At 59.4% G+C, this 22,185-nt stretch overlaps 2 protein-coding genes across 9 annotated transcripts in view; both read left to right on the top strand.

Moving 5' to 3' along the window:
• ANK1 (ankyrin 1) overlaps positions 1-16,924 on the top strand; it is a 53,350-nt gene extending 36,426 nt beyond the window's left edge. For 3 of the 8 annotated variants that reach the window (XM_056508826.1, XM_056508828.1, XM_056508827.1), the window contains exons 17-43: positions 57-254; positions 474-572; positions 964-1,062; positions 1,241-1,339; positions 1,422-1,514; positions 1,671-1,743; positions 2,130-2,153; positions 3,037-3,139; positions 3,414-3,561; positions 3,784-3,881; positions 3,964-4,188; positions 4,552-4,706; positions 5,116-5,327; positions 5,455-5,659; positions 5,831-5,927; positions 6,292-6,520; positions 6,701-6,826; positions 6,907-7,026; positions 7,243-7,327; positions 7,578-7,652; positions 8,116-8,247; positions 8,435-8,581; positions 10,224-10,776; positions 11,482-11,740; positions 12,909-12,992; positions 13,230-13,397; positions 13,679-13,795. In XM_056508826.1, coding sequence (XP_056364801.1) covers positions 57-254; positions 474-572; positions 964-1,062; positions 1,241-1,339; positions 1,422-1,514; positions 1,671-1,743; positions 2,130-2,153; positions 3,037-3,139; positions 3,414-3,561; positions 3,784-3,881; positions 3,964-4,188; positions 4,552-4,706; positions 5,116-5,327; positions 5,455-5,659; positions 5,831-5,927; positions 6,292-6,520; positions 6,701-6,826; positions 6,907-7,026; positions 7,243-7,327; positions 7,578-7,652; positions 8,116-8,247; positions 8,435-8,581; positions 10,224-10,776; positions 11,482-11,740; positions 12,909-12,992; positions 13,230-13,397; positions 13,679-13,777 — 4,005 coding nt within the window. In that variant the 3' untranslated portion in view covers positions 13,778-13,795. The other 5 variants (XM_056508830.1, XM_056508831.1, XM_056508829.1 and 2 more) reach the window with 5 other exon arrangements.
• A 459-nt stretch (positions 16,925-17,383) lies between these two features.
• On the top strand, positions 17,384-19,900 carry NKX6-3 (NK6 homeobox 3). Its single transcript, XM_056508838.1, has 3 exons — positions 17,384-18,207; positions 19,212-19,381; positions 19,456-19,900. The coding sequence occupies exons 1-3, from the start codon at positions 17,829-17,831 to the stop codon at positions 19,684-19,686; spliced, it is 780 nt and encodes a 259-aa protein (XP_056364813.1). The 5' UTR covers positions 17,384-17,828; the 3' UTR covers positions 19,687-19,900.
• Positions 19,901-22,185: the final 2,285 nt, after the last annotated feature.

Consider the following 22,185-nt stretch of genomic DNA (forward strand, 5'->3'; position numbering starts at 1 on the left):
GTCCCTTCTAGTCAGTTTGGCAGGGCTGAGCACTGCAACGAGCCTCTCTCCTGCAGAATGGGTACACCCCCCTGCACATCGCTGCCAAGCAGAACCAGATGGAAGTGGCCAGCAGCCTGCTGCAGTATGGGGCTTCTGCAAATGCTGAGTCCATGCAGGGAGTCACTCCCCTGCACCTGGCTTCCCAGGAGGGGCACGCAGACATGGTGGCACTGCTTTTCTCCAAACAAGCCAATGGCAACCTAGGCAACAAGGTAAGTTGTTCCAGTGCATCCTGCCAGGCTGGAGGCAAACCAGCCAGCAGAAAGCAGCAGTCTGGGTGGTGGTCCAGGCCCTGTGCCTCTCTGTGTTTGGGCAGTTTGACACAGTACACTGTGTCAGTCATTTTGCCAGGCTGGAGACCTGACAGAGTCTCTGCTGCTGGACCTGCAGTGATGGCAGTGCCACTGTGCTGAGACCTCCTCTCTTTGCAGAGTGGCCTGACTCCTCTCCATCTTGTGGCTCAAGAGGGGCATGTGCTGGTTGCTGATGTTCTAGTGAAACATGGAGTCACAGTGGATGCAATGACCAGGGTAAAATAGTGTATTGACCATGGCTTTGGTGAAACACATGGGGGAACTACCTCTAGGCCTGCTCAGGGAAGAGCATTTATTTTCTTTTCCTTTGTGTGAGAGACTCCTTTCTAGCAGGCATGTTTACCATTTTGCCTGTGTCCTGGGGACTCTTCTCCCTCTTCCTCCTACCTCTCTGGGGGGTGATTCTTGCCTGCTCCTATAGCTCACCTCTGTACCCACAGGAACAGTATGGTTTGAAGCCCTCTGCTTTGGTCTGGGGCTCTTGGGAAGCCCTCAGATGTTTGTCTCATCCTTCATGCATAGGGGCTTGCCTGTGGATGAGTATATCCAAGCCAGAAGGGCAGTAAGCAGTGGTGAGGGCAGACTGAGACCTGATCTTGTCTTTCAGATGGGCTATACCCCACTGCATGTGGCCAGCCATTATGGGAACATCAAGTTGGTGAAGTTTTTGCTGCAGCACCAGGCGGATGTCAATGCCAAGACCAAGGTACAGAGGTGTCCTGTGCTCCAAGGACCCTTCTGCCATGCCAACAGCATGCAGACTGATGGGGAAGTGGAGCTGGCTTCATGCTCCAGGCATGAAGCACAGTGTGTGAGGCCTGGGGGCATTTCTGGGGCAGGAGACTTCCAGAACTGATTGCAGCATCCTCTGTCCTCCCCTGCAGCTGGGCTACACGCCCCTGCACCAGGCAGCACAGCAGGGCCACACGGACGTGGTGACACTGCTGCTGAAGCACGGTGCATCTCCCAACGAGATCAGCACGGTGAGCACAGTGCTCCCCTGCACCTCCCCGAGCTGTGGCTGCCCCGGGGCTGCTGCTGAGCCAGCCTTTGCTCTGTGCACAGAACGGCACCACTCCCCTGGCCATTGCAAAGCGGCTCGGCTACATCTCGGTCACGGACGTGCTCAAGATAGTTACAGAGGAAACCGACATCCCGGTGAGCCCTGGGCACGGGGACCAGGATGCTGGGGCTGGGGCTGGGAGCAGCCTGGGAAAGGTCTGCAGCTGGCTGCTTAGCCCAGGTATGAGGAGGAGGCTGCAAATAGCTGTGCAGCAAAACCTGCCTTCCTCTGACTCTGCTCTGCTCCCACAGTCAATTGGTGACAAGCACCGCATGAGCTTCCCAGAGACTGTAGACGAGATTCTGGACGTATCAGAGGATGAAGGTGAGGGTAGGAGTTGGGTCACACCATCCCAGAGATCTGCTGGGTCAGTGTGGCAGGCAGCAGTCCTGGGGATGGCACTGGTGTTCCAGCTGGAACAGGGACCGCCCAGGGTGGGGATCTCCTGCTGTGGTACCGCAGAGAGGATGAGGGAAGCCCACTAGACCCCTGGGGTGGCACCTCCTGGCTTGGGTGCTTCCCTGCACTATGCAGAAGGGATATGTCTGGACATCTCCCATGCCCAGGGACTGTGCAGAGAGCCCTTGGGCATGCCAAGCCCCCACTGTGCCTTGCTCTGCTGGATGGTACCAGCTCCCAGCCCAGCTGCAGCTGGATTGCTCCTGCACCTTCCAACCAATACCTTACTTTTGCCTCTTCTTACTTTGCAGGCACTGCTCATGTCACAGTAATGGGTATGAAATGTCCCCCTGCCCCAGCTCAATGGCCCATTTCACCCCATGGCCACTACTAACCATCCGCACGCCATATCCATCTGCTGAGCCTCACTGCTGGCCTGGGGCTCTCCAGCCAGCCCTGCCATCCTCCCTGCCAATCCATGTCTGTGCTGCTTGCTGTGGTGTGACTGCATGAATGGGCATCCTCCCACTCAGGAGGACTCTGACTCCCTTGTCAGACCCAGGCCCTGTCCATGGCAGGCAGAGGAACCTGGTACTGTGACAAGCACTGGTGTCCCTCTGCAGCTGCCCCACGCCATCCCAGCCAGAGCAGGGATTAACTGAGAGCTCAAGGGTCTCTGTGCTGCTGTAGTCCCCTCTCCATCTCTGGGGCACTCTGTCTGCTTTGGGAGGTGCTGGACACTCTCCCCCATGGCACTGGCTAGAGCCAAACTCTGATGAGCTAGTTAGCAGGTGTTTATGGGACCAGTGGTCAGCATTAGCAGAGCACTGTGCCTCCGGTGGAGTGAAATGTTAGGGCAGCCTCTAGTTGTGCCTATGTCCCCGTCCCAGACATCAGTGTAAGGTGTCCCCTGCAGTTTCTGCACTGTGTTTGGTGCTGTGAGAAAGAGATTAGTGAGCAGCCAAATTTCCTGATGGCTCTCACAGTTCCTGTCCTGCTGGCCTGCCACAGGGGCCTTGCCCTGCCAGCAAAGCCATTCTGGCAGACAGCAAAGCCCCCCGTGTCCGGCTAAGACCCAGGGGCTGAGTGTGTGTGTGTGTCAAACAGTGGGAGCAGGGATGGGCCCTGGCTCCAGCCCTGAGGAGTGGTGGGGGCAAGGGCTGAATTCATTCCCTTGTCCGAGTGCCTCTGCTTGCTGAGCCAGCTCTTTGGTTTCAGAGGAAGAGCTGATTGCACCAAAGCCCAAGACAGCTGATCTCAGAGACCAGGAAGGCAAAAGGGAGATACTGGAGTTCATGACCACAACGACACTGGAGCAAACGTAAGAGACTCTCTGTGGTGGGGAGGGGGCAGGCAGGTGCCCAGGACCAGCCTTGTGCTGGGCTGGGCTTCCTGTGGGTACATGAGGCTCTGGGCAGGGAGCTCAGATCACTGAGCCCTCACTGGCAGGCAAAGCTGGTCAGTGCTGCTCCTGCAGCAGGACATGGCACTGCTGCTTAGCTTGTCTCTGTCCAGCAGCCCCAGGACTCTGTGGGGATGGGCAGGGGCTGAGGGACCCTACAACCTCTGTGTCTGTCACTACCCTCTCCTGCCAGGGTGGAGTCTCCAGCTGTCCTGCAGGTCCCCTGCATCCCACCTGAAACTGTGGTGACCAGAGCTGAGGAGGCTGAGCAGGTAGGACCTGTGGAGACAGAAGCTGAGCAAGTCAGCCTGCTGCATGCACCCTCGGTGTCCCCACAGGAGGTGAGCATGAGATCCAGCCTGCCACAGCCTCCCCCATGCATTCCCTGCTGGGGAATTCCCTGCTGCTCCCCCATCAGCACAGAGGTCAAGTGTGTGATGGGTGGTGTGCATTGACCCAGGGGTACTGGACTAGCGTCCAGCGAGGATTGTGTAAGGGTGGGCAGGCTCAACACCCCCAGATAGGACCCTCTACCCACAGGGTCTCTTCCCTGCCTTACACAGCCCTCCAAAGAGTTCGACGAGGACTCCCTGATCCCCAGCAGCCCTGCCACGGAGACCTCAGACAACATCAGCCCAGTGGCTAGCCCCGTGCACACAGGGTGAGTGCCCAGCCCGTGCAGCACAGGCAGGCTGTGCTCAGTAGCTGGCTGCAAGGTGCCCACGTGCCTCTGTCCACCCCAGGTTCCTGGTGAGCTTCATGGTGGACGCTCGTGGTGGCTCCATGCGGGGCAGCCGGCACCACGGGCTGCGCGTGGTCATCCCGCCGCGCGCCTGTGCCGCGCCCACGCGCATCACCTGCCGCCTGGTGAAGCCCCAGAAGCTCCCTGCGCCCCCGCCGCTGGCTGAGGAGGAGGGGCTGGGCAGCCGCATCATTGCCCTGGGGCCTGCTGGTGCCCAGTTCCTCAGGTGAGCACAGCCGGGAAAAGAGCAGGCTGGGCTGCACCAGGGTCATCCCTCAGGACTGGGAACAGATCTGGGCTCATCGGGAGGGCTTTACCAGGGCAAGAACTCTGCCTGTGTCTGCTTCTTGAGTTTGGCAGAGCAGAGATGCCACCTCTTGTTGGGTGCAGCATGTTTCTGGCATTGGTCGTTCAAGAGTAGCATTGTCCAAGCAGGGGCAGAGCCCTCTTTCCCAGAAGGAGGGAGGCCAGCAGTCCTTCCCCCAGCAGCTGCACAGCACAGGCAGGCACTCTGCCCAGGGCCATCTTTGTGCCTGCGTGTCCTTGTGGCAGCTCGTGGGTGCCAGTGGCCTCAATCTGCTGTCTACAGCCCTGTCATTGTGGAGATTCCACACTTTGCCTCATACGGGCGTGGGGACCGTGAGCTGGTGGTGCTGCGCAGCGAGAACGGCTCTGTGTGGAAGGAGCACCGCAACCGCTACGAGGAGAGCTACATGGACCAGCTGCTCAATGGCATGGACGAGGGTGAGCGTGTCAGGAGGGCAGGGGCTGCACCTGCACACCTCAGCTCCCTGCACCTGCACACCCCACAGATCCCTGCACACCCCACAGATCCCTGCAGGCTCCACACCCCACGGATCCCTGCACCTGCACACCCCACAGATATCCCTGCAGGCTGCACCTCACAGCTCCCTGCAGGTTCCACACCTCACAGCTCCCTGCAGGCTCCACAAATCCCTGCAGGTTCCACACCCCACAAAACCCTGCAGGCTCCACAGCTCACAGCTCCCTGCAGGCAGGGCTGCAGCGGCCTGGGCAGTGGGATAGGTCTAAGTGCTATGGTCAGTGTAGCATAGAGGGGTGGCAGTAACAAAATCACAGAGTGAGAGCCAGGCTTGGTGTATGAGTGCTGATGGCTGTGCTGCCCTTGCAGAGCTGGAGAGCCAGGAGGAGCTGGATAAGAAGAGGGTCTGCCGCATCATCACCACTGACTTCCCTCTCTACTTCGTGGTCATGTCCCGGATTTGCCAGGACTGCGACATGATTGGCCCTGAGGGAGGGTGTTTGAAAAGCACACTGGTGCCCATGGTACAGGCCATCTTCCCAGACACTGCTGTCACCAAAAGAGTGAGGCTGGCACTGCAGGTGAGCGCAGAGAGCCCAGCCTGGGTCCCAGACATGCTTCTGCACTCAGGGGTGGGCAGCAAGCCCCGGCTGTGCTCCAGCCTGGGGAAACAAAACCATCCCTTGCCCATCCTTGTGCTCTCCACAGGCACAGCCTGTGCCTGATGAGTTGGTGACGAAGCTTCTGGGGAACCAAGCGACCTTCAGCCCCATTGTCACTGTGGAGCCGCGACGGAGGAAGTTCCACCGCCCCATCGGCCTCCGCATCCCACTGCCACCGTCCTGGAAGGACAATCCCCGGGACAGCGGCGAGGGTGACACCACCAGCCTGCGCCTGCTCTGCAGCGTGATCGGTGAGGCTGCAGTCTGCTCTCCGTGGGGCTGGGCTGGGCTGGGCTGCCTCGGGGGAATGCAGCTCCAGGGAGCTCAGGAAGGGGCACAGCTGTGGAGAATGCAAATGCCTAGGGGATGCAGGCCCTGAGCTTACGGAAAGACAGTATGCTCACCCTTGCTTTCTGTGGCAGGAGGGACAGCCCAAGCCCAATGGGAAGACATAACAGGCACCACAAAGCTGGTCTATGAAAATGAGTGTGCAAACTTTACCACCAATGTGTCTGCCAGGTGAGTCCTGGGTAAATGTGTGCCCATCTGAGGATATCTGCTGCTCCTTGGGCCTTGCTACAGCCTTTCCCAGGAAAAGCCCCTTACCCCTGGTGCTGTGCTGCTCTATTCCTACATGCAGGGTGGTTTCCTCTAGCCTTGAGACCCCCATTCCTGAGCACACTCCAGGAAACGCTCATGACAGCTGAGTGTACAGAAGGAAGGGGGCCATTATTTGTACTTGGGTGTGTCCCCATCACAGACAGGGATACACCTGTGTCCAGAACTCTTGCGGCTTCCTCTGCAGTCCAGGTGGCTGTTGAGGTGGGTGGGGGCAGCTCCCTGGTGCCGTGTCCAGCAGCACCCCAACCCAGATCTCCTGCAGGTTCTGGCTGGCTGACTGCCCACGCACAGCTGAGGCTGTGCACTTCGCCACCATGCTGTACAAAGAGCTGACAGCTGTGCCCTACATGGCCAAATTCGTGGTGTTTGCCAAAATGAACGATGCACGAGAAGGCCGGCTGCGCTGCTACTGCATGACTGATGACAAGGTTGACAAGACTTTAGAGCAGCATGAGAACTTCACTGAGGTGGCCCGCAGCAGGGACATTGAGGTTTGTCCCCAGCAGCACGTCTGGAGGGCAGCAGGGATGGGATAACAAAGTCAGAGGAGACTGATGCCAGTGGAAGGGCCTGGCTCTGGCCTGGCCAGGAGAGCCAGGGTTTCCTGCCCTGTCCAGGAGCAGGAGAGCAGCCCTGCACAGGGTCCGAGCATGTTTTCATCTCCTGGTCAGGTGGTGGAGGGAATGCCCTTGCACGTTGAACTCTCAGGGAACCTGGTGCCTGTCAAGAAGGCCGCTCAGCCCCGCACCTTCCTCTTCCAGTCCTTCCGGGAGAATCGTCTTGTCATACCCATCAAGGTAATGTCAGAGTGCAGGACTGGGCAAGCAGTTTGGGCCCTTGGCTCATGCCAAGCCACCTAACCGGCTCTGGCACTCAGGTGCGGGACAGCAGCCGGGAAGCCAGCGGCTCCCTGTCCTTCCTGCGCAAGGCCATGAAGTATGAGGACCTCCAGCATGTGCTCTGCCACCTGAACATCAGCATCCCACCCTGCACCAAGGTCAGTGTGGGGTTTTTGGCACTCTGATAGGGGGCAGTGATGGCCCATCCCTTCCCCACATGCAGGGGACAGCCCTCGCTGTCAGCTTTCTTCTTCACCTGCTCCATGTGGCCATGTCATGCTGCTCTGGGGCTGAAGGAGAAGCAATCATGTCAGGGCAGAGCTGCTGCCCTCTTTTGGAGCTGTTGAGCCCTTGGTTTGTCCCCCCTTTCACAGGGCAGCGGCAGCGAGGAGCGAAGGAGGACACTGACGCCCTTGTCTCTGCGGGAGCGATACAGCATCCTCAGTGAGACCAGCTTTGGTATGCAGCCTGCTGGGATCATTCCAGCCCGCTCACTACCTGGGTGCCCAGGCTGGTGGAAAGGCTGGGATAATCCTGTCGTAGCTGCACTCACAGCAGCTTCCCTTCCCCTGAAGGTTTCCTTGGTCCTCCCTGCAGGGCAAGGCTGTGCCTACAGGCCTGTGTGACCCCCATGGCCAGCACCCCAGTCCCCTCGCCATGCTGTGCAGGGCCCTGTGCAGCTGACCTGTGACTCCCTCTCCCCCTCCAGGCTCTCTGAGCAGCACGGACAAGGCAGACCAGAAGATGGTTGACATAGCAGAGCAGCTGGGCCTCAGCTGGGCCGGTGAGTCTCCACCTGACAGTCGTGAGGGTGCACAGCACTCCTCAGCAGGCTGACACTTAGGGAGGCTGGAAATGCTGCCAGCTGTAGTGACTGCTTTGCACTACACTGCTGCTGGTGAGCATTGCAGCATTGCATTGAAGTGAACCTTCTCCTGGCTGTGCACATGGGCACCAGCCTGGGGCTTTGTTATCAGCTGTACATTTTGCTGCTGTTCCTTGCAGCCACACATCCAGTGGCAGAGCCCACGCTTCCCAGCATGAGACGCTCCTGCACTAGTCACAGCCAGCCTGAGCAGGGGGGCTTCAGCCCTTGCCCCATCCCAGCCCCTGCTCCTGCCTGCTCTGCTGTGTTCAGTTGTATGTAACAGAGGGTCTCTGCACTGGTCCTGGCTGAGCCCTTCACAACGTCCCTAGGCTTGTGGTGGGCACCAGAGGGTGTGATCCTGACGTGGTGTTTTCCCCAGAGTTGGCACGTGAGCTGCTGTTTGGGGTGGATGACATCAACAGAATACGTGTGGAGAACCCCAACTCCCTTCTGGAGCAGAGCATAGCCTTACTCAACCTCTGGGCCAGCCGTGAGGGCAAGAATGCCAAGAGTGAGTAGCTGTGGTGGCAGGTGGCAGGGCTAGCTACACAGAGCAGTGTGTGCATCTTCAAGGATCACTGGCTGGCTTTACAGTGGTGTTCATGCATATCTGCCTTCCCCGCCCACCTGGAGGGTGTCTGGGGCATGGCTGTGTCTCCCCAAGTGACTGTTTTGCTGACACCACCTTCCCCCTGCAGTTGAGAACCTGTACACGGCACTGAGGAACATCGACCGCGGTGAAATTGTCAACATGCTGGAGGGCTCTGGTCGGCAGAGCCGCAGCCTGAAGGGAAGCTGGCGCTACACGGAGAGAGACTACTCCCTCTCACCATCCCAGATGAATGGTGAGCCCCAGCTTCTGACAGGGAATGCAGGAGGGCCCTGGGGGCACAGTCTGTGCAGAGATTGGGGCTGGTGTCTTGTCTGACCACTGAGAACTGAGTGGGCACAAGGCATTGCTGACAGATGTGGCCTCTTCACTGGCCACAGAAAAAGCAGAAAGCTTGGCTCTGCCATACTGCTTTCTCAGAAACTCTCCAGGTGGGACTGACACGTGTTCCTTATCCCAGTGAGAGGTGTCTCTGGCTGTGCAAGCTGATCAGTGGCCAGGGAGCTCACCAAGTGCTGGCTGTACAGCTGTGGTGGTGGTCCTGGGCTGGGTCCCAGGCAGAGTGTGCCTGGATGTGGGGACACAGCCAGAGTCAGCTGTGGCACATGCTGCTGGGGAGCCATCAGCCAGGGGCAGGGCTTTGTGCTGCTGCAGCCCTGCACTGTGGCTCTGCCCCTGCAGTGCTGGCTCATTGCTCTCTCCCTCTGTCTCTCCCCTTGTTCTGTTTTCTCAAACATGCCACCTAGTGCTGCCAGGTGCGGGCACTCCTGTGGGTTACTTCTTTTCACCTTTCTCCTCTGAGCTCATCCTGGCCTCTCCTTCTCTCATCTTCCACTGCCTGTCTCCACTGTCTCCACCTCAGCTAAGCCCTCTGGGAGCCGCATCCTACTCCAGCGACTGCATGTCATCAGGGACCCCTCTTACAGCTGCCATGCTTGCAGGCAGACATCCCAGGCATCCCAGCATCTCCTTCTGAACAGTCCCACGCTCCTTCCCTCGCTGGCACTGCACTGCATGCCCTGGCCAGGCACCTGGGCACCCATGGGTGAGGTGCTCTTTCTGTGCCAAGGGTTCCAGCCGTACCCTGTGCCTTGGCTGTGGCTGGCATTCCCTGGCTGCCAGGGGAGCAGAACAGGTGCACTGCTGATCTCCAGGGGTGAAAAAATGCCTCAAAGTTGAAAAAGGCTGAGCAAAGCCATCTGCATGGGTGGGAGTGCCTGGCTTGGTTGTAGTTCATATGGATGTGTGTGAGCTGTGCACATGGCCCTGGGCAATGAGACAGAACAATGGCTTGTAGCCCTGGAGACACCAACAGGGTTGTAAGGCCCTGGCTGCCTTCTGCAGGGCCTTGGGGTTGCATGGCATGTTCCAGGACCATCCTTCTCTGCTCATGGTACTTCCAACCTGCTCCTCTGTGCTGTGGAGAGCATTTGGCTTTGAGAGTTGGTGCCTGCCAGACTTGGCTACTTGAACTCCAGGCTAACTGCCAGCCAGCTGATGCTGGATGGGGGCTGTGGGCAGGGACCAGGGGTCTGGTAGAGCAGGGTAGCAAAGAGGGCACTTTGTCGTGCAGTGTAGATGGAGAATCATGTGAACACCAGGCTAGTCCTCCTCACAGGAAGGAGGCAGCCCCAGGACCTGCCCAGACCAGCCCCAGGACTTGAAGGGAGGCATGGCAGCATTGGCAGGGACCATGTGAAAGCAGCTGCTGCTGTGAGCACAGCCCTGCTCAGCCTGGCCACAGGGGGCTGTGACCAGTATGACCACTGCTGTCCTTGGGGCAGTCATCCTCCCAGGAGCTGTTTCCCTTTTGCCCTACTGTGCTTGTGCGTGCGTGAGATGGCCGCTGGACATGATGCCTCTGTCTGCCCATCTAGGTTACGCTTCACTGCAGGACGAGCTGCTGTCCCCTGCCTCCCTGCATTACACACTGCCATCCCCGCTGCGTGCCGACCAGTACTGGAATGAGGTGGCCATCATGGATGCTATCCCCATGGCTGCCACTGAGCAGGATGCCCTGATGGAGATGTCCGACATGCAGGTGTGGTCCTCGGGGCTCACCCCCTCGCTGGTGACTGCTGAGGACTCCTCTCTGGAGTGCAGCAAGGCTGAGGACTCGGATGCCACGAGCGAAGGCCGGTTCCCAGGGCAACTTCTAGCAGATGCTCATGGCCCAGACCACATGGGCTCTATGGACCTGGTTGAGGATGACACAGTGGACTCAGATGCCATGAATGGCCTGATTGACCTTCTAGAGCAGGAGGAGGGGCAGAGGCCAGAGGGGAAGATGCCATCTGGTGATCATCAACCAGGGACTGGGGAGCAGGACCCGGAGAGTGAAGTCTCTTTTGTTTCAGTTCAGCAGAAAGTGCAAGCCAGGATCATGACATCACCTACCTTTAGCCATGCTGTGGAGAAGAGTGCAGACAGGTACTGCAGCCTGGGGCACCAGGGAGACTGTGGTAGGGGAGCACAACTGCTTTGCCAGCTACTGTCCTGTGCTGGGCCAGCTGCAATAATCTCCCTGCTTTGCTTGCTTCCCTGCTGGTCTCCAGCTCTGGAGCCCAGGCATCTGCAGTACCTAGAACAATGGTTGGGCCAGGTGCCTCACGCCTTCTGGCAATGCTCTGGAGGGCTCCTTGCAGAGCACTGGAAGGGAGCCCAGTCAGCCAGGCCCTGCATGTAGGTTGTACTTACAAGAGCTAACCCTAACCTGGGCTGCCTCCTCCCACATTCCCAGTGGCACTGGACCCATGAGGTCCCTGGCAGCACCCAGAAATGCTCCACAGCATTAGAACACATTAGAGCTAGACCACACTAGACCATGATAGCACAGCATGCTTTTGCCTCAGACCCTGGCAGCCAAGCTGTGGGATGGGCAGGGAGCATGGCATAGAGGTGGCCTGTGCCTTTTGTGCATCTGTGTGTTTTGTGCTGCTTCTGCCAGGCGCCCAGCAGCGCCGTGATCTGGGGAGTGGTGCCGTGAGCTGGGGAGTGGTGCCAGCGCCGTGGGTGCAGGCTGCGCCGGTGCCTGCCGGGCTCGGCTGGTGCTCAGGGTGCAGCATTCCATGCAAAGCTGACTGCCTCTCTCTCTCTGTCTCTCTCTCCCTATCCCTGTCCCTCTCTGGTGCCCAGGCTGAGGGACTGGAATGCAGAAGGCTCCTTTATCTCCTGCCTACAGGACCTGACAGCGGGCTCCTGGCAGGAGGGAGTCACCCGAAGGCTGCTCCCAACGCACACCACAGCCTCCGGGGCACAGGGCCAGGAGCAAGAGCAGGTCCTGGTGCCAGCCACGGAGCTGATGCGGATCAGCTTTGCAGAGGACAGCGAGTGGCAGCCTCAGCACCCCACAGGCGGCTGGCAGGAGGAGGCCGACAGCCGCTTCTTTGGGCAGGTGAGGGCAGAAGCAGGGTACTCAGCCCTGCAGGAAGTGGTGACCCTACGGACAGCCTTTTCTGGAGCCTGCTGCAAGGCCAGTCAGGCAGACTAGGTGCTAGCTCCTCAACTCTTCTGGCATTCTTTCTGCCCTTTGGGGTGCCTCTCAGCCCAGAATAGCCTGCTGTGCCTGATACCTGAGCTCTTGCTCTCCATTTATAACCCAGTCACCCTCTCAGACTCGTTCCTTATTGAGTATCTGCCCTGGCTGCCAGCCCAACAGCCTGCTGGAGCCAGAAATAGAGTTGGTCTAGGGACCAGGCTGGGTGGTGGGCTTGATGCCACGGTCACACAGAGCCAGCAGGTACACGGGTAAGGGCAAGCACCTTTCCCCAGCCAGGGCACGCACAGCCAGCACAGCTCTGCTCACAGGTGGCTGCTCAGCTCTGCGTTACCTGAGTCACGCGTGGTTCCAATGACACCTCAAAGCCTGGCTTTTGCTCAGGGCTTCATTTGTGCCGTGACAGAGGAGCACCCGCTGCCCTCGCAGCGCAGTCAGCAGGGCAGGCTGCTGGGCAGGCTGACAGGGCAGAGGGACAGAGAGAGGGACACCGCTGCCCGCTGCTGCCAGAGCCGCGCTGGCCACATGACAGCGCAGCAGTTCGTGCAAGGGCCGCCCCACCTGCCCGCGCCCTTCTCACCGCCCCCAGAGCTGCGGGGCCAGAGCGGGCGCGTCTGCGGAGCCGCGGGCATGGCCGGGCTCTGACAGCGGCACACGGGCGGCTCTGCGAGCCCAGGCACCATGTGGGCTATCCTGGCCCAGCTGCTGATCGCCCTGGTGCTTCTGGCCTTCTTCCTGGTCAGCTGCCAGAACGTCATGCACATCGTCAGGGGCTCTGTCCGCTTCCTGCTCAAACACGCCCACCGGGAGCTGGACAAGGAGCTCGGAGAGAGCCCAGGGCTGGCGGATGACGAAGAGGCTCTCTCGGCCAGAGTCGTCCGCCGGCGCGTCCTGCTGCAGGTAACGGGAGCGGAGCTGGAGCGGCCCGGGCAGAGGCAGAGGAGAGCAGCGCAGGGCAGGGCAGGGGCACACGGAGCGGTGCGGGCACGGCAGGTGCATTGTAATACCTGAACAACACCTCCCCTCCCCGCGCTCACATGCGCTGATCTCCCTGCTGTTCCTGCAGGGGAACGAAGCCCTTCATCTCCCTGGAGAGCAGGTGACTGAGGAGCACTTCACCGACGATCAAGGCAATATCATCACCAAGAAGGTGAGTGATCGGCGGCAAGATACGGGCAAGGACGCGCAGCCTTTCTCTTGTCCCCTCCACCCCGCAGCCCGGGGCCATGTAGGGCATTCGCGTCCCGCTGTCTTCGGTTACACCGCGGCAGCTCTCCAGCTCATGGAACACGGGCTGCACACCACGTGCAGTTCAGAGCAGATGCGTGAGGAACAGTCCTGGTGCCTGGGGCTGGCTGTGACACCCGGTGTGTGTGGGTCTCCACAGGTCATCCGCAAGGTGGTGCGTCAGCTGAGTCCTGGTGACACGGGTGACAGGCACGAGCAGGAGGAGCTCATTCTGGAGGGCTCCCTGCAGGAGCCCCAAGAGCTGGAGGCTGAGGATGATCACTTCATGAAATACTCCATCTTGCACCGGGATGGTCTGGGCGCCAAGGTACAGTGTGGCTCATAGCCCTGCCTTGCAGGAGCCTGCCTGGGCCAGCACCCAGTACTCTCAGGCTCTGGGACAATGTCACCCTCTGTCCTTTCTTCTGCTCTGTACTCCTCTCCAGTTTCCCCTCTAAGACTTCCAGGGACAAATCTTGCCCACTGCACCAGTCTTCTTGCTTGATGTTTTCTGCCTGCCAAGTGACTCTACCTTTCCCTCTCCTGTCCTCTTCTCTGTGTCTGTTCACCTGGGTGATGTCCTGCTTCCTGCTCCTGCGGCTTCCTCAGGAGGAGGTGCGAGTGCGTGTCCCAAAGCCAGAGGTCTCTGGGGGCAGGATGGGGGCTCAGATAGTGAAACGAGCCAGCCTGAAAAGGGGGAAGCAGTGACCCCTCAAATGGCCTCTTTTGAGGTAACCCTGCCTTTGTTCTTCCTTCTGTCCTGGCTCTCTGTGCTGCTGTCTGCCCTGAGCTGCTGCTTGTGCACATTTTCCTGGGGGAAGTGTGGCAGGGCTGTGCCCAGCTCCCGGCCTGCAGAGAGGGTTTGCTGAGCTGCAGCAAAAGACTGAGGGTGGGCATCAGAATGCCCCATCTAATAAGCTGCTCCTCGGTGCTATGGGCACAGGTCTGCAGTGATGCTCCAGCCACTGTGTGCACAGCACCCACTGCAGCCACAGTGCCAAGGGCTGCTGCTGCTGCTGTGACAGCATCCTGGCTGCTCGGGGTGATGGTCCCCAGTGACAGGGGCACAGAGTTGTTCCTCCTGATTATGCTGGGCTATAGACAGAGATATGGTCTTTGTCCAAAGCCACTCCAGGGTCTAGATTGTATTTCCATGGAGTCTGAGCAGAACTAACCCCTTCATGCATGAGTGCTAACTGCTTTGCTTTTACAGTTTTCCATGTGAAAGTGGCCCAGGGTGTGCACTGGGGAAGGTCTTCCTCACTGCTGGGAGAGTGGGGTGCAGTCAGTCTCCCTAGTTGAGGTGGGGGGCTCAAGGCTGCCCTCCTCCATCCCACAACCTAGAGCAGCCCTGCCAACTCCTTCCCAGTGCCACGCTCCAGTTGGTGCAGCTCAGCTGCTGCTGCTGCTCTCTGCAGATGGGGCAGCACCATCAATACCATCCATGTCATTGCTCCTAGTTCGAGGCCTGCCACTTAGTGGTGCTCTGTCACTGACTGCCACCCCCCAAAACTTGTCTTATGGTTGCTTGGCAGCATGGATGCATGTGGGACAAGCACAGTGTACAGGAAGGTCTTCCTAGCTATGTACCTGGCTGCCCCCCCCATTTATCCTGGATGTGTCACCATGAATGCCTGGTAACCCCATTTCTGTGTCTCTCTCTGTCTCTCCAGGATCACACCTCAACACCAAACCACTGAACTTAACACACGTTCTGACACATACCTGAGAAGAGAGGCGAGGAGAGCAGAGAGTAGAGGGGAGCAGGGCTGGCTGTACATGTTTCTATAGGCTAATGGCATGATTTTGTATGAGACATATTTACCGTCCTATCCGCATGACTGACTGACTGCAAGACGCATGAGCTACAGTACTTCAAACTGACGAGGAGCCTCCATCCCTGCCCCGCTGCTGCCAGCAGCCCAGAGACAGCACCACGCACCAGGGGCGTGCTCCCAGCTCCTTTGGGAACCAAGACCTGGAGCAGAAGAAAATGAGAGGGGAAGAGATCCCAGCTCCATGTGATTGCGTGTGTAGATGCATCCCTGCGCCTGTGCTCCAGCTGCAGGAGGAAAGCTGGGACAGCATGGTGCTGCTCAGCATGGAAGGAGAGGCGCTTGGCCCCCTGCAAATGCCTGTGCTGCCTCTGCTGGACTCGCTTCTCATCCCTCCCTGTGAGTGTTGGGTTTTGGGGAGGGCAGCAGTGGCCAGAGGGTGCAAGGGGAGGCTGCAGGGAGCACAGCTGCTCTGGGCAGAGGGACTGGTGCAGGGCTGCCCTTCCTCTCCCCAGCACGTGCAGTCTCCTGCCAGGGCAGAGCTCTGGGCTGAGCACTGAGCTCGTTGCTTATGTTGAAAGTGTAAACTGTACAGCAATCAGCCTTGTGTATATGAACCAATAAATACTATGCAAACCCCTAGGGACACTCTAGCAGTATGTACAAAGCACTAACAGCTCTGCTCTCAAATACCTCTTCAGGCTGCAGGATGGGCAAAGCCTTTGGAATATGTGAGCAGCTCAGGTGAATGGATCAGGAAGGCTGTAGGAGTGAGGGGGCAGCATCCCACCCTGTCCTGTGCCCCTCTGCCTGGGCTTGGCCCCTTCCTGGCCTGAAGAGGGGGCCTAGAGGTGCAGTCCTGTGGTCCAGCCCCAGTTTGTGTTGGCTCCAGCTGGGTTGAAGCTGTAGGCCTGCATTGAGGTGCTTGGGGCTCAGGGAGGATGTGCTGTGAGAGAGAGCAGTGGGTGCTTGTGCCATACGTAGGGTTGTGCCTAGCTCTACTCAGCACAATATCTGCTCAGGAGATGAGCCAGGAGCTAGCAATAGCCAACACTGTGCAATATGCACCCCAGGCAAGGGCTTTGCAGGGACCTTGGCCTCCCTGTGAGGGGGGTTGTAGCCCTGGACACTGACCCTCCCAGGACCAATCCCAGAGACTTGGGGCTGCTGCCCCGCTGGCTGCGTGTTCTCCAGGTAGAATCTGCTGTGGCAGCAGCCTGAGCCTTAGAGTGGCTGCTCCAGCAGGAGAGCAGCACTGGGCAGAGCTGCCCAGGCAGCTCAGAGTCAGGCAGTAGATTGAACCTGTTGTAATACCTGACCCCAGGAGCACAGGTGGAACATGGTCCCAGTTCCCTGACCTGGCCCTTTACCTAACTGATGTGGGGACCTGGCGTTTGTAGTGCAGTGATGCAAGGACCCCCTGCTCTTTCTCCTGGAAGTGGCCATGGACCTGCTTTGCAGAGTCTGAGTTTGTTCTCTGTGGCCAGGTGCAAGCTCACCTCCAGCTTCAGGCCATGTGATGGTGGCCTTGGCAGGGCAGCCCTGCTTTCAGTGGGTGCATGTCTGCTGGGAGAGCCCCTGGCTGCCCTGTCAGTTGCTGCAGCGAAGCAACTGACCCAGCTTAGCCTTGGAGAGCAAAGCAGTCCCCTCCCCACCCCAACATTGAGCCATATAGGCACAGACTCTCCATCCATCACCCTTGCTGCGTACAATAACCTCCCTAGACCCACTGCAACAGCTGACTCTGTAGCATCACCCTAGAGTTGTGTGTGGGTCCAGTGCTTTGGCCTTGTGTATGCCGTAGGGAATGTGCTGTGCTGCAACCGTGCAGGCACCTGCAGTGACATTGCTTCGCGCTCAGATTGCTTGTAGGGCTGGTAGGGGGAGGCTGCACCCAACATTGAGCCTAGAGAATGCTGCAGTCTGCACACTAGAAGCTTTTTAGAAGTTTTAAAAATAACTTTTATTTTCTTTTTTTAATTGTTATGGAAACAAGCCTTTTGGATCTCCCTGTCTTAGGCCCTGATGTATAGATCATTTCCCTGTACACCAGCTATGAATTAATAAATAAATCAACACAAACAGGTCTCGTCTCTGCTTATCCAAAGTGGGGGGGGAAGACGGAGAGCCCGGGGGCGGGTCCCCTCTTGCCAGGAGCGCGGCGGCAGGCGTGGGAGTGGCGTCTTCTCGTGCCCTGCCATTCCGGGGGGAGCTGGAGCAAGCAGAAGCGTGCGCTCGCCCGAGGGGCTGCGGTGGCTCCTCCCGGGCTGGGCGAGGCGGAAGCGTCCGTGAGGCCAGTGCCAGCGGCGGCCCCAGCGCTGCGGGGCTGTGCCGGGGCAGCGGCGCTGCTGAGGCCCCGCCGGGAGCTGTCCAGTGTGCGCGCCGCCCCACGTTCCGGCCGCATCCCATCGCACCCCGTCCCGTCCCGTCCCTCCTATCGCATCGCATCGCATCGCATCGCATCGCATCGCATCGCATCGCATCGCATCGCATCGCATCGCATCGCATCGCATCGCATCGCATCGCATCGCATCGCATCGCGATCCATGCTCGTGTACCGTCCCGTCCCTCCCGCTCCCGCAGCCGCCGCCGCCGTTCAAAGCGCAATTTGTCTGGGCCGCACCAATCGCGCTCTGCGGCCGAGGCTCAGCCAATGGGAGCGCGGCGCGCAGCCCGCCGGCCAATGGGAGCACGGCGCGCAACCCGCCGGCCAATGGGCGCGCGTTATTCTAATCGGGCCCGTCTTTATCAGAGAAATGTTGGCGCTGATCGCACCCAAGTTGAGGGTCCGGGGCCGGAGCCACAGCGAGGTCAGCGGGCGTTCCCCGGGCTGCCCGCGGCCCCGGCCCCGCCGCCATCCCTGTGCCAGCCAGGCACCACGGCCAGAGCGGCTCTGGGGCTCCGCAGCCCCCAGGCCGGTGGTGATGGGTCGGCCGTCGCACCTCCGGGGTTCCGGGCTTTGAGGCCGCCTCGGTGCTAGAGCGATGGATGCCAACCTGCCAGGCACCTTCCTGCTCAACGGCCCCTCGCTGGGCCCCTTCCCCGAGGCCAAGGCGCCTGTTTGCCAGTACTCAGTGCAGAGCTCCTTCTACAAGCTGGGGCCGCCCGGTCTGGGAGCGCAGCTGGCTGCAGGCACCCCGCACGGCATCTCGGACATCCTGGGCCGGCCCGCGGCCACCGCCGGCGGCGGCCTCCTCCCCGGCTACCCGCACGCGGGCGGACTGAACGGACTGAGCTCCCCGAGTGTCTATTACGGGCCCCAGGTGGGCGCTCTCCCCAAGGCCGGCGGCGAGTACCCGCCGCGGGCCCGGAGCTGCTGGGCGGAGGCGGCCCCGGAGTGGCGGGCCCGGCAGTGCGGCGGCCGTGAGTACCGGGCTGGGCTGGGGCTGGGGCTGGGGCTGGGGGCTGGGGCTGGACACTGGCGGAGTCCCGACTGCCGGCACTAGGAAAGGGGCACGGGGCCAGCTGTGTCTGCGTCATCGCCCCGCACGAGGCACGGCGGGTGGGCTGAGCCAAGGCAGGGAGAAAGAGCCCAGAGCTGCCGGAGCTCAAACTGTCATCGAACTTTTGGCTCAAGGGCAGGGACAACTCTAATGCCAAATGCTGATGCTTTGCCCCTGGGCAGCCACAGCTGGCAAGGGCAGGCAGAGCCCTCTGACTGATAAGAACTGCCTGTCTCTCAGCCAGCCTCACTGGGGTCAGCGCCTGGTTTAAGTCATGCCAGAGACAGGCAGGATGGCCAGCCCCAGAACCCCAGGCTGGCAGCGCTGCCTTCCTGCTGGAGGGCTGTCAGGGCAATTGCAGAACATGTTGCTGCTGCGCCAGGGGGTGGATAGGGTGGGCACATCCACTGTCCCATGAGAAACCCTGGGAGGCTGAGTGCAGCTGCTCGGAACCTGCAGCTCTGGTCCCATTCACCCCTTTGCAGGTGATGATTTTGGAGCAGATGGGTTAGGCAGTTTGGCCATCTGCTCCTGGCACAGCCATGAGCCAATGACCAGCTCTGCCTGTCTTCTGCTGTGCATCCTGCAAGGATGGGGCAGGGGGCACAGTGGTCCCAGCGCTGCATGGCTCTGGGGTTGAGCACTGTTGATAGTGACCCTTGCCCTCTCACCACAAGCACTTAGCACCGTCCTTGATCGGGAGATGCCTAGCCTGGCTCTGGCTGTGTGGAAGCTGAACAGAGGGCAGCTCAGCCCTCCTGGGATGTGGCTGAAACCCTGAAACAGGAATACAGTTTTAATTTGGAGGGGAGCAGGTGTGGAGGGACCATTTGGTCACTGAGGGTTGGTGCATGTGGACTAGGGGAGAACTGTCCAGAGTTGTGGGCTGCCAAGAGCTCACCTACTTCTCTTCCTCTCCTGTAGCCCCTGCTCACTTGGCTGACAGCATCCACAAGAAGAAGCACACGCGCCCAACCTTCACGGGACACCAGATCTTTGCTCTGGAGAAGACTTTTGAGCAGACCAAGTACCTGGCGGGTCCGGAAAGAGCACGGCTGGCCTATTCTCTTGGCATGACTGAGTCTCAGGTGAAGGTGAGTGGTGGTCCCTGTGGCACGGGGTGTGCAGCGTGTTGCCTGCTAACTGAGCTGGTCCCATGGGGCAACAGGTCTGGTTCCAGAACCGACGGACCAAATGGAGGAAGAAGAGTGCCCTGGAGCCCTCCTCATCCTCGCAGCAGGCGGGGGGCTCTGGCGGAGAGCGGGCGGCCTCTGAGACCGAGGACGATGAGTACAACAAGCCCCTGGACCCAGACTCAGATGACGAGAAGATCCGGCTGCTGCTGAGGAAGCACCGTGCAGCCTTCTCAATGCTGGGCTTGGGCACGCACAGCGGCTAGCTGCAGCACAGGCTGCCCCTCTGGGCTGGGAGTGGCTCTGTCACCTCTGTCCTGCCGGGGTGGCTCCCCACAGCAGCAGGTGCTGGGCTTTGGGGTGAGCTGGTGACAGCCCGATGGGGAGCATGGCTTGCAGGGCTGGGAGGAGCACATCTGGTAGCATCAGGTGCAGCTGTGTTATGGGCATTGATGAAATAAAGGTCCTAGTCAAGTCCCAGCACTTGTTTTGTGGGCATGTGGTCCAGGTTTGCCTTGTGAGGCTGGGCCAGAGAAGGGGTGGGGGTAGGATGTACGGGGCAGGGTCTGCATGCCAGGCAGGGGCAAGGACCATGCTGTGGTCCTGAGTGTGGGGCAGGAAGGGCCCACGGGAAGAGGGGAGCCCTGGAGATTTTCCCAGGGTTTTCTCTGGTTTGGGTGTGTACCAGCAGCAAGAGCTGCTGGTTCAAAAGTCACTCACTGGGGCCTCTTACTGGAAGCTCTTAGCAGCAAATAAATATCATTTATCTTGACGGTGTGAGTGAGAGCCTATTCACATGTCGGGGCTGCAGGATTGATGTGGCATCAATAGCCCCAGTGTGTTTGCCTGCCAACCTGTTGGGCCCCCCCTGCTCTGTGCTGCACCCCTGTGCAGTGGGGCTGCACACACGGACATGTGCCCATGGGTCTGCACACTCCTGTTCTGGCTCCCTGTACCTCACTAGTGCCATGCCAGCTGTAGGTGCTGCACGAGGCCAGCTGTCCTTACCTGCTTGGGATGCCAAAGGAGCTCCAGCTGGCGCTGGCACAGGCACAGCGCTGAAGGCCGGGCAGTTTTTCAGCCAAGAGCCAGCTAAGTGCCAGCCAGATGTGAGCAATCACATGGACTGTGTCTTGGAAGGAAATCGGTAACAGATAAGGTGCTGCCGGCCCATCAGGCACACAGAACAGCATGGCACAGGCAGGGCAGGGGCCAGAATGGGGCTGGTTGCCCAGGCAGTACCTGCTATGGGCTGGTGGCTGAGTGCATGCCTGGGACAGCTGGAGCTCCTGAGCACTGGGACCTTTCAGTGCCCTGGGCACCAGCCTCGTCTGGGGCTGCAGATCATCACTGCACATCTTGCCAAGGCCCACACTTAGCTTAAAACCCTCTCCAGTCTCTCACTGGGCTGTGGGCCCTTTGCAAGGAGGCCTGACTGCTCGCTGCCACTTGTGCTAGCTTAGGGGACTTCTGTCCCCACATCGGTCTCTGTCCAGCCCCTGCAGAGCATGGGGCTTTTAATGCTCCCCCTCAGCCATGCAGCTCCTCCACTGCCTCCACAGGACAGGGGCTGGGCCAGGACAGAGCTGACGGACCCTTTGCAAGGATATGGGATGGCAGGTCCCATGGGAGCATGGTGCACAGGGCTGGGGGAAGAGACATCACTGTCTGTGGGCAGAGCCAGCACTCAGCAGGAGCAGGTTCCACATGGTGGGAGAAGTGAGGGGCTGCTGGTGGGATATTTTTTTAACATTTTCTAAGCTGCCCAGCTTGGCTGACAATTTTTAATGTACTAACTGCCTGGTCCAGTGAGCTGATTAATTGGTGCTGTGGAGATCAATACAAAACAGAAAATTAAAACAATTTTAAAGTGATTAAGTAGTTTAACACCTGTCTGATGCCACGTCAGGGCTGGGAGACAAATAAAGCAGGTGGCAAAGGGCCTGCTGTAGCCAGGGAGAGTGACAAATGGCTGCTGCAGCCTGGCTGCCCCGTACATCCCCACACTGAGGCAGGAGCCCAACCAGTGCTGATCCATGCAGGGCCCCGGCAGCCAGGACTGACCCCCTCTGCTCCCGCTGTGGCTCCCACTTGCGCACTGGCCACTTGCTGCTGGGCAGTGGTGCCCATCACCACCACATCAGTTCCCATCAATGCCCATCAGTTCCCACCAATGCCCATCGGTGCCGAGCTCTGCACAGGAGCGCTCAGCAGAGCCCCGGATCTGTCTCGCTGTGCCGGCTGCCGCAGCCCCGGGCTGTGTGGGCAGAGCCAGCAGCTGGGGCTGCGAGTACGGCAGGAAGCCTGGCAGGCAGATGGATGGCAGCTCCGCTTCAATTCTGCATCCCTTTTCTCCTAGACAAACCCCGTCGGATTTTCATAAATCAAAGCGCCACACTGTTTAATAAAAATTTATTGACTTACAAGTGATTATTTATCAAAAGGCCATTAATAGCAGCTCCGGGAATGATGTGCTACTGGGTGGTGCGTGGAGACTAATAGCAAATCAATGCCAGCATCCAGGCAGAATGCATATGAGGGCTGCTGGCCCCAGTGGGGTGCACGGCTGCTGCAGCCCAAGCCAGCAGCCCCTACCTCGTGGGCCACCCCACGCTCCCCCCGGTTATTTATTGCTTACAAATGAAATGATCGATACTTTTAATCTAGAGCTAAATTTATTAACTTTCTCATCGGAGAGAGACATATTGACTGGGGGCATGGGGTGGGAGAGCCAAGGAAAGATGGATGTATGCCTCCTAACCTGT

This window comes from Oenanthe melanoleuca, chromosome 22 (genome assembly GCF_029582105.1).
Source record: "Oenanthe melanoleuca isolate GR-GAL-2019-014 chromosome 22, OMel1.0, whole genome shotgun sequence".
Taxonomy (NCBI): Eukaryota; Metazoa; Chordata; class Aves; order Passeriformes; family Muscicapidae; genus Oenanthe; species Oenanthe melanoleuca.

Bases quoted from the DNA above. Each gene is read 5' to 3' on its own strand.
- NKX6-3 (XM_056508838.1), top strand. From the start codon at position 17,829: ATGGATGCCAACCTGCCAGGCACCTTCCTGCTCAACGGCCCCTCGCTG. The intron at 18,208-19,211 runs GTGAGTACCGGG...CCTCTCCTGTAG, and splicing joins GGCCCGGCAGTGCGGCGGCC to CCCCTGCTCACTTGGCTGAC. The intron at 19,382-19,455 runs GTGAGTGGTGGT...ATGGGGCAACAG, and splicing joins TGACTGAGTCTCAGGTGAAG to GTCTGGTTCCAGAACCGACG.